Source organism: Neltuma alba, unplaced genomic scaffold (assembly GCF_004799145.2).
Source record: "Neltuma alba isolate B1F8T4 unplaced genomic scaffold, ASM479914v2 tig00005435_pilon, whole genome shotgun sequence".
Lineage (NCBI taxonomy): Eukaryota > Viridiplantae > Streptophyta > Magnoliopsida > Fabales > Fabaceae > Neltuma > Neltuma alba.
Window position 1 is genome coordinate 1 of NW_021634108.1, and position 14,776 is coordinate 14,776.

At 36.2% G+C, this 14,776-nt stretch overlaps 2 protein-coding genes and 1 non-coding gene across 3 annotated transcripts; all 3 read left to right on the forward strand.

Annotated features, from left to right (window-relative positions):
• Positions 1 to 114: 114 nt before the first annotated feature.
• On the forward strand, positions 115 to 5,876 carry LOC114747748 (COP1-interacting protein 7-like; the record flags this gene model as incomplete). Its single annotated transcript, XM_028936091.1, has 8 exons — positions 115 to 291; positions 563 to 687; positions 1,136 to 1,170; positions 1,251 to 1,303; positions 1,407 to 1,559; positions 2,079 to 2,311; positions 2,406 to 4,102; positions 4,528 to 5,876. Coding segments are annotated over 8 exons (3,451 nt in total), but the record flags the coding sequence as incomplete, so codon positions are not given.
• A 628-nt stretch (positions 5,877 to 6,504) lies between these two features.
• On the forward strand, positions 6,505 to 6,578 carry TRNAT-AGU (transfer RNA threonine (anticodon AGU)). Its single transcript has one exon. It is a non-coding gene; the product is annotated as a tRNA-Thr (tRNA).
• A 5,064-nt stretch (positions 6,579 to 11,642) lies between these two features.
• Positions 11,643 to 14,349, forward strand: LOC114747747 (uncharacterized). The gene is made up of 3 exons (XM_028936090.1): positions 11,643 to 11,862; positions 12,948 to 13,153; positions 13,850 to 14,349. The coding sequence occupies exons 1-3, from the start codon at positions 11,773 to 11,775 to the stop codon at positions 14,112 to 14,114; spliced, it is 561 nt and encodes a 186-aa protein (XP_028791923.1). The 5' UTR covers positions 11,643 to 11,772; the 3' UTR covers positions 14,115 to 14,349.
• Positions 14,350 to 14,776: the final 427 nt, after the last annotated feature.

The window sequence follows — 14,776 nt, forward strand, 5'->3', positions numbered from 1 at the left end:
TTCTGCAACTTCACATTTTCATGCTTACTTGCGTTACTGATTGGGCTATTTGGTTTTTTTTTCTTCACTTTGTGATTTTTGTTTTCTGTTTGTTTTGTCATTTCTTTGTTGAAGATGTGACCTCGTGGTCTATGCTGGAGGTGTGAACGAGAGTGTAGCTTCAGGACTCTTACAACCGTTTCTGGCGCATCTCAAGACGGCTAAGGATCAGATTTCGAAAGGTGGGTATTCTATCATTCTTCGTCCTTCAGTTGCTCACGCTCCCTGGTTCACCAAAGCCACCCTCCAGAGGTAATTCTTTATCCCTCAACAACTTTCTTCTTCGTTTTGTATTTTGTACTTACATGGAATGTTGATACATTAGATAATAAGTTTCTAAGATGTTCAGAAATCCAAGCGTTGGATTAGATCAATGATTTTTCTACGATTTTGGACTGTAAATGCTATGTTGTATAGTCATATATACTATGTTAACTGACCGATGCAAATGCCGCTGAGCTTTTAGTAACTTGGAAGATAAGATGCACGAGCTTATTTATCTGTTTCAATGCATTTTCAACAGGTTTGTGAGATTCGTAAGCTCGCCAGAAGTCTTGGAAAGGCTTGTGACAATCGAGAAAGAGATTGCGCAGATTGAAAGTTCCATTCAATCAAGTGAGAACAGCAGTGTGGGAGCAGAGGCAGAAGGTATTGGATATCTGAAATTGTCTCTTCTTAACCTTATTTGATCAGTTTTCTTAACGTTTTCTTTTTGATTTTCAATCCACTTCCTCGATGCAACTATTCATTCATAAAGGGATAGTGGAAGGTTTGTCTTTTCACTTCAAAATTTGTATAGAGTGGAAGAAGCTACTGATCTCTGTGGTGTCAGTTTCATGGTGGTAGACATAAATTTATAGTTTAAAACGTCTTCGTTCAAAGCACAAAGATCATTTCAGCCTCAAGATAAGACAGGATTAGTAAAAAGAAAAGGACAAGTTGTGTTAGCTGAATTTGCGCTCCCAAATATTAGCATTGTATGCATGCAAGTAAATCAAGCAATGGACAAGGAACTCCATGTTCGAACTTTTCTTGTTTGATGAATTGTATCAAAATAATTCATTTCCTGAACTTAAACCAGTAATGTCTCATGCAGATTGGAACTCCAAAAGGTCAAATACGATCTCCAAGGTATGCATATATGAATCTTGCTGAGGTTACCTTGGTTAATTTGGCCATGTATTGACCCTATGCCACCTGGTGCATTTTAGCTGAAAGATGAACTTAACGGAACCAATCAAGCTGAATGCGAAGAAAATTCCAGGTAGTATTTGAAGTTCATGCTTTCTTGTAAGACATTTTTTCATTCACAAAAGTAAATCTAAATTTTCCTGAAATTGTTTTTTCTATCTGTGTTTAATCATCAGGGTTCGCCTTCAACGTGTTCTGGATAATCGTAAAGCAATGCTTCGCAAAGAGCAAGCGATGGCATATGCTCGTGCTTTAGTTGCAGGATTTGACCTGGACTCCATAGATGATCTTATATGCTTTGCTGATGCTTTTGGAGCATCTCGTTTAAGGTTGGCTGCAATTCCAGTAAATAACTGCAATCGATTAAAACTGTTCACTTGGAACTGAAACTGTGACATTTGGTTTGTTAACTTGGCTAGGAAGAACAATGCTAAATAATAAACATAATTTTAATACACACGGCGATGCTGTCGGGTGTTATTTACTTTATAGAAGCTCTTAAGAATTATTGTCGAAATAATAGAATGTACTTTCTGAATGATATTCAATATTAAGTCCGTCTTTGAATCTGCTTCGCAATTGCACCAATTTATTCTCAAGGTTTGTTGATATTATCGTCTCTTTCTTGTTCTTTTTGGCATAATGGATCAAGAGTTATATAGTCATAAGATATTATATATTCACAAGATTCCTTTGTCCAGAGTCATGGACTGAAGGATTCAGAATTTTAATGCTCCTGAGATGTTCGCACTTTCTCTGTCTTTGCCTCATTCTAAAGCCCTTCTTCACTTTTCCCATGAAAAAGCTTTCGAAGTTTTGCTATGTAATATTAGTTTCTGTTTGTTTAGGGAAGCGTGCATTAATTTCCTAGAACTCTGCAAGCAGAAGAATGAAGATAGGCTCTGGATTGATGAGATAGCAGCAATGCAGGCACACTCTCATCCAGAATTGCCATACTTGAGAACATCAGGAATTATACTTGCTGGTGAAGATAATGATGCTGTTGGGAAGCAAAATGGCTTTGTTGATGCATCATTCTCTGAGTCAACCCCAAGCCATGCTAGTTTGGACATTAATCAAGGTATCTTTTCTGCGCTCCACCCTAACTGGGTTCATAACCAATGTATCTTTTCAATACTCCTAATTGGTCTTGTAAAAATGCACATCTTATGCAGACAATGGCTTGCCAACGTCAGCTCAGACACCCTCAACAGGTGGAAGGGCTCAAAGGCCAATGCCATGGCCAAATCATCTTCCTCAGTACCACCATTTTCAGGGTCCTTTATTTCAACAAATGCCACCTTATCAAGGCTACCTCTATCCTGGTATGCAGGCTCCCTCCTCATATTTTCCAGGAAATATGCACTGGCCTCCAAGCATGGAAGATTCTCGTGTTGTCATTGACCAAGAGCTGGATGATCGCTGGAGTCGTAAAGAATCTACTAAAAAGAAGAAACATTCCCAAAAACAGGAGAATTCTGAAGAAGATGAATCAACTGCGTCTGACAACTCTAGTAATGAGAGTGATTCAGAGGAACGATCTAAAAGTGGAAAAAAGAAACATGGAAAGAAGTCCTCAAGGAAGGTTGTTATCCGCAATATTAATTATATAACCTCTAACGGAGATGGTGAAAAGGGTAGTATCTCAGAGGCGAGTTTGTCAGATGATGAAGAATACGTCAATGGGGATTCCTTAAAGCATCAGGTAGAGGAAGCTCTGGATTCATTGGAGAGAAGACACAAGTCAACCTCCCGCCATCACAATAAAAGAGATAGGAAAAAACTTCCTGGCAGGCAAAACGGTAGTGCTGCTGGTCAGGAAACTAAAGCAGTAACCAAAGACAATGACAACTGGTGTGCTTTCCAGAGTCTTCTTTTGAGAGAAGAGGAGCCTACATCAGGTGCAGAACAGCATCCTGTACGGTTTGAGGATGAATATGCTGGGAATAAAAATATTGAGCACGAAAGGTCATCTGCATTCAATCTAAAATCTGACAAGGTAATGAAAGCAGTTTCAAGTGATTCCTTTATTGTGAATGGTAGTAAATTTGACAGTGGGGATCAAGCTTGTATTGAATACTATAAGGAAGGCAATGATGGATTCCCAGTTGTGAGGAAAATAAATAGCACAGATGAAGAGTTTATGCTTTCAAAGAGAAATGAAGAACCAGGGAACTATTCTTCTTCTGCTGTTCTACCTGGCTCTGGCATAGAATCTTCCATCACTAAACGCCATAAAGAAGAGGATTGGTTTATTGTCAACCAATCAGGTAAACCAGCAAATGAAGACAGAAGCAAAGATTTTAGTGTTTTCAATGGGGATTCCATTTCATCATCAGCTACTGGTGGTTCTCATGCTGAAAAGAACAACAAAGGTGTGCTGGCCGATGACTCTTTTATGATCCAATCTTGTTCATCAGAAAACCAGTTCAGTTCCCTTTCAGCAGCACAAATAAGCTTGGATTCAGACATTGTTTCGACTGAATTTGCAAACAGCAGGCAAGAAAGTTTGCAGAATAGGAATGAAAAACTAAATTTCCATGAGCCAAATGATCTTTTCATGGTGCTTGATCGTGAAACAGCTGTGGAGCGGAGTGTAGCGCCTTGGACTGTGGAAATGGATTATGAAAATATTTCTTCAAAAGAACGAAATTCCAAGCCTTCGAATGTTGGAACAGATGAAAAGGAGCTGTGTAGTACTAAGGGTACAGGCACCAAAACTGCTGGAGTTCGAACAGCCAAAGTTTCAAGTAAAGAGACCAAATCTAAAGCCCAAAATGGATCACTTGGGAAGAGCAGATCCGATATCACACCAAGAAGTAAAGCATCCCCGGGAACCAGAACCGCAGTAGTGAAGAGCAAATATAATAAGGTAGCTTACATGTGTTGGGTTCTATTAATTTCGCTCGAAAATTAAGAGAATAAACATGTTATTATCAATTGGGATGTTTCAGTGCTTTTATCAGATCCATAACCAACCGGAGTGCTAGTCACTGTCAGTTTGTTGTGGAGGGTAGAAATTTTTTTTGGCCCGAAGCTTTTACTAAGTGGCCTATAACTGCTGGTTGCAACTCCACTAACCAGTAGTGTTTAAAACATCTTTATCTATGTCTATGAAGGGGCTTGCTTCTTGCTTCCATTGTTAAGTATTAAAACACTTGTATTTGACACCAAATACATATGGAATGTTTTTACCTTTCATATGTTTTAATCCACTCAGATCTATTTCATTGTTGGATTAGAGCGCCTTGCACTTTTCTGATTTTGTTCCCTTGTATGCCCTCGTTTCATCCACAGGAAGAAGAAAATAGAAAGAGAATGGAGGAGCTAATGATTCAGCGCCAGAGAAGAATTGCTGAAAGAAGCTCTAAGACGGGAACAGGAAATAAGACCTCCTTAACTTCAGTAAAGAATGAGAAGCCTAAGACTCGTCCATCTGCAGAGGACACTAAAAAATTGCAGAAGCCAGTCCTCAGGAATTCGACTATTGAGCGCCTTGCCACTGCTCGGGTAAGTCAGAAGCCGTCACCAACTCGGGCAAAATCAGGTACAACGAAGAAACTTCCCTCGAAGGCAAATGGGCTTCCTCCAAAAAGGACTGCTGGTACAGAAAAGAAGAAACTGGGTCCCAAAGAAGTCAAATCCTCAAATCACAAAGATGACAAAAAGAAACTCAATGGAGCACTTCCTTCTGACACTATTGCTAAGACTCCACATGACATGGGAGGCGAAGTAGTGTTGCCATTGAACCATAATGATACCTGCTCTGTTGAACCAGATGATATCAATGTTGGATTGAAAGACATTAAAGAGGTGCCCAGGACTTCTACAGAGAAAAATGCAGGACATTCGATTTCAGAAAAAGATTCCATGCTTGAAAATGTTGGCCAACTTGACACAAGCTCTGTGCCAAATCAAGGTCGCATGTTTGGAAGAAATCAATCTAAAGGTGAAGTGCTGGACAAGTTATCTTCAGCTCCTAAAGAAGACAAACCAGAACATACTACTGATGTGATCATAAATCCTAAAGCAGCATCACCTAACAATGCTCTAACCCCTCCAAAGTCTGCTGTGGATTCCAAGGTCTATCATGAATCACATGAAAATTCTCCTGCCCCACCTAAAAAATCTGAGATAGAAATTTCCACCCCTCCACCTAGTGGTGGCTTGACGTCAGAACCAATCCATTCCCGGAAGAAATGGAACAGTGTTGAGGATTCGTCTAAAGCAGCAAAAGGGTTTCGTAAGCTTCTATTCTTTGGAAGAAAAAGTTGAGATACCTCTGTAGATTGATCCTGTGAAAATTGGATTATGACAAGCAACTGAAGAGTTCTGATTACTTAGAAGTCCCCGTGACTTTTTTTTTTGGTTATTGAAGATTGTAGGTCTTTCACTGCTTGCCAAACATCACAATAAGCGGTCATATGCAGGGATTTGTTTGTAATGTAACTTAATATGAAGAAAAGGGTTGCATATGTAATAGTTAATTTGTATGTGGGCTGATTCTGTTTTGTGAATACCATAATTTTTCAATTTTCGATGTTTGGGATTGTTGTGTAATGAAGCTTCAATGTGTGTATTCAGGAACATTTGTGTGATAATCCATCAAAATATGAAATAAAATTTTATACCTCAAATTCATGTTATTGCAAGCCTCGTATTCTACAGTGTATGAAGGATGAACATAAAACTAATAAATTCTTGGGAAATTTGGTATTTTTACCTATTTGAGAAATTTATTGGCTAAAAGAATCCGGTGCAAATTTTTGTTCAATTATATGTAAAACTCTTTAAGACAAAAGTCATTTACATATATACAAAAGTTAATAGAGTTTTGAAAGCCTTCAAAATGCAATTCAGTTTTGTGAAAATACAAGACCTAATCTGATTTATGAATATGAAATTAAATTATTTACCATCATACACTCAAATATTGATTTGAAAGGGGGCTAAAAAGCCTTTCGTGCGGTACGCTAAGATAAATAATACCATTCAAAATTAAAATTACCACAGAAAACGTGTTGCAAGTAGAAGACACAAGGAAAAACATAACACATCGGTGGGGAAGGAATACAGTGGCACTAGCAGGAATTGTTATGTTAGCCTTTAAGGTAGAGTTATGAACTTTTAAGCCAAAAAAATAAGAAGAAAAAGCTTCATCCATGCAAGATTCATGATGCAATTATGATCCAATGGCATGGGCCAAGCAAAATCTGCATTGTTTGGCCGTTTGCGACATCACGTGTTTTGGTATATCAAAACTACGACCAACAGGCTTTCATAGCTCAGTTGGTTAGAGCACCCGTTTAGTAAGCGGGAGGTCTTGAGTTCGACTCTCAATGAAAGCAATATCTCTTCTGCTGAGTTAATTTTTTCATTCGCAATTGTAGACGCCATTACCGAAGAGAGCATAAGTACAGACAAGCAGAATTATACTTTTTTCCCCCCTCTAATGCTTCTTCGTCATCAGCTTACACGTAATTCTGCTCACGTTTGGTGTTTGCTATAACTTGTTCGTCTCCTGCATTTCAGCATCCATAACTTCATCTTCCTGCTTCAATGCATAACCCCCTTTCTCTCCATGAAGAATTTGCAAAGGAACCCAAGTTAAGAAGTTTATAGTAGAAGTAGCAGAAGCATGACGAATCTTTGTTTAAACAGCTTTTTGATATTGAGAATCAGCATTAGTCCAAGCGCACTGATACAATATAAACATTTATTTTAAAGCACCGACACACTTGCGTTTCAGAAAATTGTTGTCAGTTATATATGTACAATACGGTGCAGCGTCTCATTCCAATAGCTCCTTCTCAGTTGCTAACATCAGATTGAAAAGTAGAAATTATATACCCATCTCGAGTTGTAGGTTGAGATGTTGTTTCTTCTCCTTGACCTATTTCATGTATCAACTTGATGAGCTTCTCATTTTCTGGTACAACCTTGGTGCGCAGATTCTGCTTCAACTGAGACTTCACAAAATTCTTAGCAAGTAATTCCACGTTCTCAGCATCAACTTGGATGCCATATTTTTTTTATAAACAGTCTTCTAATCACAAGTAGTTGCTGCAATTCACCACATCTTGAGGCTGCCCATATCACACTTGCTATGGCTTCCCTCACCTTCATAGGCAAGTTTTGCACACAACCGCAATAATAATATCGTCAGAATTCTGAGCTCATGAGAAAACGATGGTGACTGAAGAGTTAGATGAGAGAACTATATAACTTGAAAGTAAAAAGACTCCTGTGTGGATACCTATGCTCGCAAATATCTGCCATGTTGGTGATGATGCATTCACAGAAGTTCTCTATCTGATTATATGCAGCCACTTGACACTCGTCCCTGTAAAGTTGTTCAACCTGAAGTTTAGGGGCTGAGCGCATTTTCCTTCTAAAAGAGGGTGCTATTTAATTCTCTATTCTACTCTATCCATTTAGTTCTTCTTCACTTCTCTTGTCAATTGTAAGAAGTAATGTGAGCCATTATATTTGAAGCAATCTTTATATGTGTAAACTAGTGATGCAGTATTGTCAAGAAAGAGAGAGAGAGAATAATGAACCACGACGAAAAAAATGGAATGGAATACATACAGACTTAGTGGCGTTTATTTCTGGGGATATCAAAAATTAGGACTTTCAGGTATAGAAACAAACGTTTAGTCAGGTAAGACCTAACTAATTAATCTCTATTTCTATCTGTCTCCACTGGGATTCTGGAGCCTAATGGGTTTCGTCTTGGTGTTAAATGCTCTCTTCTTGATAGCATCAAAGTCATGAAACTAATTAAGAGGCAGAAAGTACCCTGGAGGATAGGGCATGGGGGAGGCGGCCATTGTGGAGGAGTTGAGCAATGTCAGCTCGTGACTGCTTTATAATTGTGAGCTTCCCCTTCTTTTGAATACTTACACATGCTTGAACTTGCATTATCACTTTCTTCCTACAACACAATTGAATCCAGAATAAATACATAAAGCTTTGTTATTAGTGAGCTTCAATCTGGTCATGAAATTAGAATTTTAGAGGGAAAAAATCAGAGGGACTGAGATATCATAACTCCCTCTTTGAAAACAAGGGATAGAAGTCAAAAAGTAGTAATTAATTCGCCAAATTGATTTTGCAAAATTTTAACTCCAAACCAATGCTTTTATATCATGAACTCTTCAACCCAATTATCACGATATCGTTGCAACAAAGTATTTAATACACTGGCCAAATCATGTGAGGAAAAATTTTGGCTTCAACTCTGACAATATGGGAAAAAAATTAATAAACTCTCTTGATTTCAACTTTTGATAACTAACCCATATGTCAACAATTTCATAAATATTCCTACCAAAAAATTCAGCTGCGAGTCATTCTAATCCTAATCCCAAATACCAAAATTTGAAAACTTCAGCACAAAAATGATTGAAACTGTGTGAGTCATCAGTTAAAAAAAATAGCTAAGATAGTATAAACACATTTACATAAATAAATTAAAAAAAATACTTCTAGAATGTCGAACAGAAGAAAAGTAGAGAAAAAACAAAGGTTATAAGGCTTGAATATGAAGCTAAGGCAAAAGGGGAAAGAATTGAATGCTAAAGATGAACAGGAGACAGCTATATACATACGCAAAAATCAATGTCATGTGCATCTTCTAATAATAGACACCAACAAAAGCTATACAAATGAGTTGTGTTATTTGTCACTAACTTGACAATCTAACATTATCAGCAAATACAACACACAAACATTACTTTTGTGACTTCTTGTTATTTTCATATTACAATAAAGTCTATTTTAAACTCAAATCACCTTGAAAAGGAGATGTGTAAACTTCTCTTTGATTGATTAATTCCAGGCAATGCATATCATTACATAAAAACAATTTATTCCTGATAAAATTAGCACTAAAAAACTATTCTATTGATAATTTTCGATGGATTACATAGCTAATTCGATTTTATTATTAATTTCGTCGCTAAATTCTATCATTAATCAATTTTTTTTAATGTATAAAAATAGGGGTGTTTAGTTATGTTTTAAAAAAGGGATTTTTCTCTGATGTTAATTAGGTCGTGCTTATATATCAAGAAATTGTTCAAAAAAATACTTGTTAAACAATCAGAAGACTTCAGGGCCCAAAAAAAATAATTGATTAATTAATCATAAGATTGTTGAAGAAAATGGGTTACCACTTATGAGAGGCTTTTGAACAGCCCTAATTTCTTTAGACCACATTGCTTTTGATGCAGACGGCTTCTTCATTTTTGTTCAAAGAATGGCAACACAAACCAGGAACCTGAACATGACCCAGTCAATTCTTAAGAGCTGCACACACGCACGCACATATATATTGTATAGGAGATTTGAACACACTATAGCTTGATTTGGCTCAATATATTTGACGATAAGTAAAAATGGTTACAAAATCAAAATACCCGTCAGTTAATACAGTTTTAGATCACACCCACGAGCTTATGATTAATCATGTGTTTGGTTTACTTCCATGCATCAAGATAATATTTGTTCAATTTGTTGATTTCATGGTATTTGGTTGGCACAGTGAAGTAATATAATTCTGATTGCAACATATTACAACAAAACATTTATTAATATCTATTATATAACTTTAATAAGGGGTATAATCCATATTCAAACTTCTACTAATGAATCAACATGTGGATCTATATCTAGCCTCCACTGGGATAAAAATATCATTTCATATTTATTTATATTCTTCTAGATAAAATATAAATTTCATATCATGATTTCTTAATAACATACCTAACAAATACTCTATAACCATCATTCAATTACGTTACATTTTCTGGCATTAAAGGGCCACTCAGATTTTGCATGAATCTGCCATATCTGGCCCGGGAAAGGCAATAATTGTCGTGGATGATTTCTCGTGAAAGTCTTGAGACACATCAAGATGATATTATAATATGAATACGCAAAAAAAAAAAAAATCAAATAGCTATATGTGATTGAATATACGTCCTCTTTAGAATGTCGTTTATATTTATATTGTTCAAGCAATATTTTTTTATTAAATGTAAATCTAATTTTACAAATATCAAAAGAACCAGTCTTGCAACCATTTTGATAAAACCGGGCCTCACTACCTAATTACCTTATGCGAAAATATATTTATTAGATATTAATATATATATATATATAGACACAGAATCACTTAAAGCTTCGTTTATCAAAAATGATTTGTTACTTGTTTGTTAATTATCAAAGTGATTAAAATAATCCCAACTCAATCTTACATATAATTAAAATAAAATAAAATAAAATAAAATAAAAACACATGAATATGACCCTGCGGGGAACACATGGATGAAAGATGCGTGATGGTAAGGTTGCTTAGAGGGGAAGAATAAAGGAAAAGGCATATAAATAGAAAGACTTTGATGATTGTTGTATTGTGACATTTCACTTATTTTCCTTCCTTCCCAATTCATCCATTTATTCCATCACCTTCTCCTACCCACCCCCCAATATTTATATCCAATCAACTCCCTTCTTTTATTTTTTCTTTTTTTTTTTATGAAAAATGGATCAATATAATTTTTCAATAACCCAAAATCATGCATGTTATTGGTGTTTCAAAAGAAAAAAGAAAAATAAGTATGATAAATAAACATGGGGAGTCTATTTGCTTCTCCTCCAACCTTTCTCATTACGTACGAACATTTGGGCGGGTCTCACCCACCGACTTGACCCCATCAAATCCTATAATGCCCCTCCATCTACTCTTCCTTTCTCAACTTTCACCCTTCTTCTTGTTTGTCAAATTTTATAATTAAAAAAACAGATATTAATGATTAATTTTAATTAAATGATTTTACGAAATTTGGAATAAATAAATATGATTTTTCCTCCTCTTTCCACTTGCCTCCACCTCAAAGCTTGCACAATCTGATGACTCATCCCCTAAATATTTAAAAATGATATAATCCTTACAATCCAACAAAAGATCTCTTCATTATGAGCTAACCTTTCTGATTCTTAAAGCATGAAATTTATTTTTTTTTTTTTTTGCGAGAAAAAAGTATGATATTTATTAATGATACACCATAAACAAAAATAATAATGTATGAGAAGTTTAACGCAGATAATACCTATAAACAACCCAAATGGCCACTTAATATTAATACACATCTTTTTTCACCTTGAAACATAACCATCTCCAATAACTTTTGAGTATTCAAGCAAAATTAAAAGCATATAAGGCTTGTATGTGAAGCTTAAACTCTGAAGCAAAGTGCGAGAAAAGGCCATGGCTTGTTAAGTAATTTCAGTGTTGGCAGGTGAAATACGCATTTTCAGAATTAGTCCATCGGTGCGACGTCTTTTTCCTCTTGTTGCTTTTCCTTATTTTAAATAAGTTTCATGCTTTTATGTCATTTACTGTATAATAGCTTGAATCCTCTGCTATATTGCTTGAGAGCTGGTTCTCTTCCATTGCGGGTGCCGTGAGAAACAGAGCATATATACAGAGATCAGGCTCCTTTCTGTTGCTTTTGGCACTCTCATTCATCCTCCATGGCTTCCAAGATCTTGCTTATTTCTGTCTTCGTGATCGACTTGATCGCTTTTGCGTTGGCTGTAGCAGCCGAGCAAAGAAGGAGCACTGTGAGTATTCAATCTTCTTCTAGTTTTCATTCTTTTATATCTCACTATCTGCTATGTTTTGTCTCTCTTGTCACATCACAAGCCACGAGAGGCTGATTCGGGTACAATCATGTTGTTGTTTTTGTGTTTGTGAATGGTCGTAAATATGTGTTAAAGAAGAAGAACGTGAATTTGTTTTCCTTGGTTCCCCAAGAAATTCTTTGGGAATGAGAATCTGCTCTGAATTTACTAATGTTTTTGTTTCTGGGTTTGTGAATGTTTTGCCGAATATCTTGATTGCTAATTTTTGGTTTGGAAATGAGAATATGAGTCCGAATACTATGATTTTTTGTGTCTGAGAAATGTGGACGGGATAAAGCATAATTCTTTATGTTTACTATGTGTTTGAACTTAAGCCACATACAATCTTTCCTCTGTTTCTATGCCGTGATCCATCTAAGGTTGGCGGAATTTGTCTACTGCAGAATGGTTTGCTTCTGTTAATTCATCTTGATATTCCAAATGAAACAATCTTGAATAGTATGCATTCTTGTGACGTTCGAGTCATACTGTAATAGTGATTTCTTTTTCTTCTTTTTTTGGCTACATTTAGCAGTAGACTTCCAGATCTATGTACATGTCTTATAGTTCTACCTATACCCGACAACATTTGCTCTGATTCTGCACTCCAGATCTCTTTCTTTACCTATCTATACCTGTGAAATTCATGCATATGCGTAAAGAAGAAGTTTCAATCATATGCCAATATCAAAGTGCTTGCTCTTTATTTTTGCCAAAGCTTGATCTTTATTCTATTTTGTTTTGGTGACATGCTCTTTATTCCTTTCATCAATGCAATTGTTAATGGGGCTAAGTTATCTCCTGGTTCACAAAGCCAATTTGTTGGGCTTAGTCCTGGACATGACTTCAGAATTAATGCGCTCAGATCTAAGCCCAAGAATTGGGCCTCCACAATTTCAAGGCCCTTAGTTTGGAGGCCTGAGTGTAGATTTGAAACGAAAGTTGTTATTGATTCTTAAGCTTGCAATTTAATGTTGAGGATGCTGGGTAACAGAAGACTGATGTTTGTGTGCATTTTTTGGCAGGCGACAGTTGTTCAGGACAAGGAAATGAATTATAACTACTGTGTGTATGACTCAGACATATCAACTGGATATGGCGTTGGGGCACTTCTGTTCCTTATGGTCAGTCAAGCCCTCATAATGGTCGCCAGCAAATGTTTCTGCTGTGGGAAGCCTCTCAGCCCCGGAGGTTCAAGGGCTCTCGCTCTTGTTCTTTTCATAGTCTGCTGGTATATATATTAACCACTCACTCTTCTGTGCTTTTAAGGAAAACTCTCAACTAAACTCACCAAGTTCAGACTTCTTTATGGCTAATTTTACTCTCAAGACCATAAATACTCATTGAATAATAACTCCTTTAGAAGTCAAGTGTTTTTTGATTATTAGATCAGTTTTGAGATTCGCACTCCATTAATTTTAAAAAGAATCTCAAACTAGTAATGGATTGTGGTGGTCAAAACACTTAATCCTCTATAGAATGTTAGTTTCTCGTTGGTTATTTACTGTATAGTTCTTGATGCATTGAACTGACTATCATTATATGCAGAATTCTATTGAAATACTTAAGATGTGTTTGGACATTTGTCACCATTCATTCCAAAGCATGTTTAGCGAGATACAAGAAAAGGTTGTATTTCAAAAATGTATGTTTAGGCAGCCAAACGCAGAAAAACAAACTCATCTTTAGATGATGTTTCATTTCCCCTTCGCAGGACCCAAACCCACATTAGAGTCAGGGCAACCATAACATTTCTTGTTTAGCTCCCATAGAACCACACATGAGGCAAAGCAAATCTACCCCTAAACCCACATTGAGCCAAAACAACCAAACCCAAGTTTTGCGAACTCTAATCCAAACACACCATTATATAGATCACTTCATAGTTTTTGCTATGTTTGAACTGAGCGTTGTTTGTATGATGCAGGGTGTTTTTCTTCATAGCAGAAGTATGCTTGTTGGCAGGATCAGTGAGAAACGCGTATCACACAAAGTACAGAACCATATTCGGTGACAATCCACCATCTTGCCAGACAGTGAGGAAGGGAGTGTTCGCCGCCGGAGCAGCTTTCGTCTTCTTCACAGGAATCGTCTCAGAGTTCTTCTACATCAACTACTCAAGAGCCAGAGACAGCTTCCAACCTTATGGCGGTGCTCCTGACACTGGTGTCGGTTTGGGAACCTTCAAGTGACTTCACACCCTCCTTAGATTATTACTTTGACAGCAATGTGATTAAGTAATTGTTCCATTTCATGGATTCATCAATCCCATAATCTCTGTTTTAAGGTTTCCGTATAGTGTGATCCTAAAATATATGTATACTCAATTACTTTGTCTACCATTTTATGATTCTTTTGTTCGTTTGCTTCACAGAGGGCTGCTTCATTTTTGGTGCCTTCGCTAGAAATTTTATTCCTTCCGTTTTATTCCTTCCAGTTCTAAATATAAGATCCTTCTTATAGTGTAAATTACACTACAAAAAAATTTTATATTTAGAACCGAAAGAATATTATATACGTACCAATAAGGAAATCTGTATGTTTCTGGCATTCACTGCATCGTTTACCATCCAGAGTTGAAGGCTTGTTTGAAAAAAAGTTCTTTTTTTGGGGGGGGTTAATTTTCTTAAAAGATGCTTAGTTATATTTCTGAATGATTTAAAATTTCTTATTTATTTTTAAGAATATACGGAAACATCTTTTCAAACCAAAAGTTCTGTCAAACTTTCTAAAAGTTTATTTATTCATCTGAAATCTGAATGTACTTTTAAACTTAATTCAAAATTTTGAAATTACACGACCATATATTTTTAAAAAATTGGGCATTCTTTCCCGTGCATTGTATAAATTTAAT

Coding starts and splice junctions, on each gene's coding strand:
- LOC114747747 (XM_028936090.1), top strand. CDS start 11,773: ATGGCTTCCAAGATCTTGCTTATTTCTGTCTTCGTGATCGACTTGATC. Junction 11,863..12,947: donor CCGAGCAAAGAAGGAGCACT/GTGAGTATTCAA, acceptor ATTTTTTGGCAG/GCGACAGTTGTTCAGGACAA. Junction 13,154..13,849: donor GTTCTTTTCATAGTCTGCTG/GTATATATATTA, acceptor TGTATGATGCAG/GGTGTTTTTCTTCATAGCAG.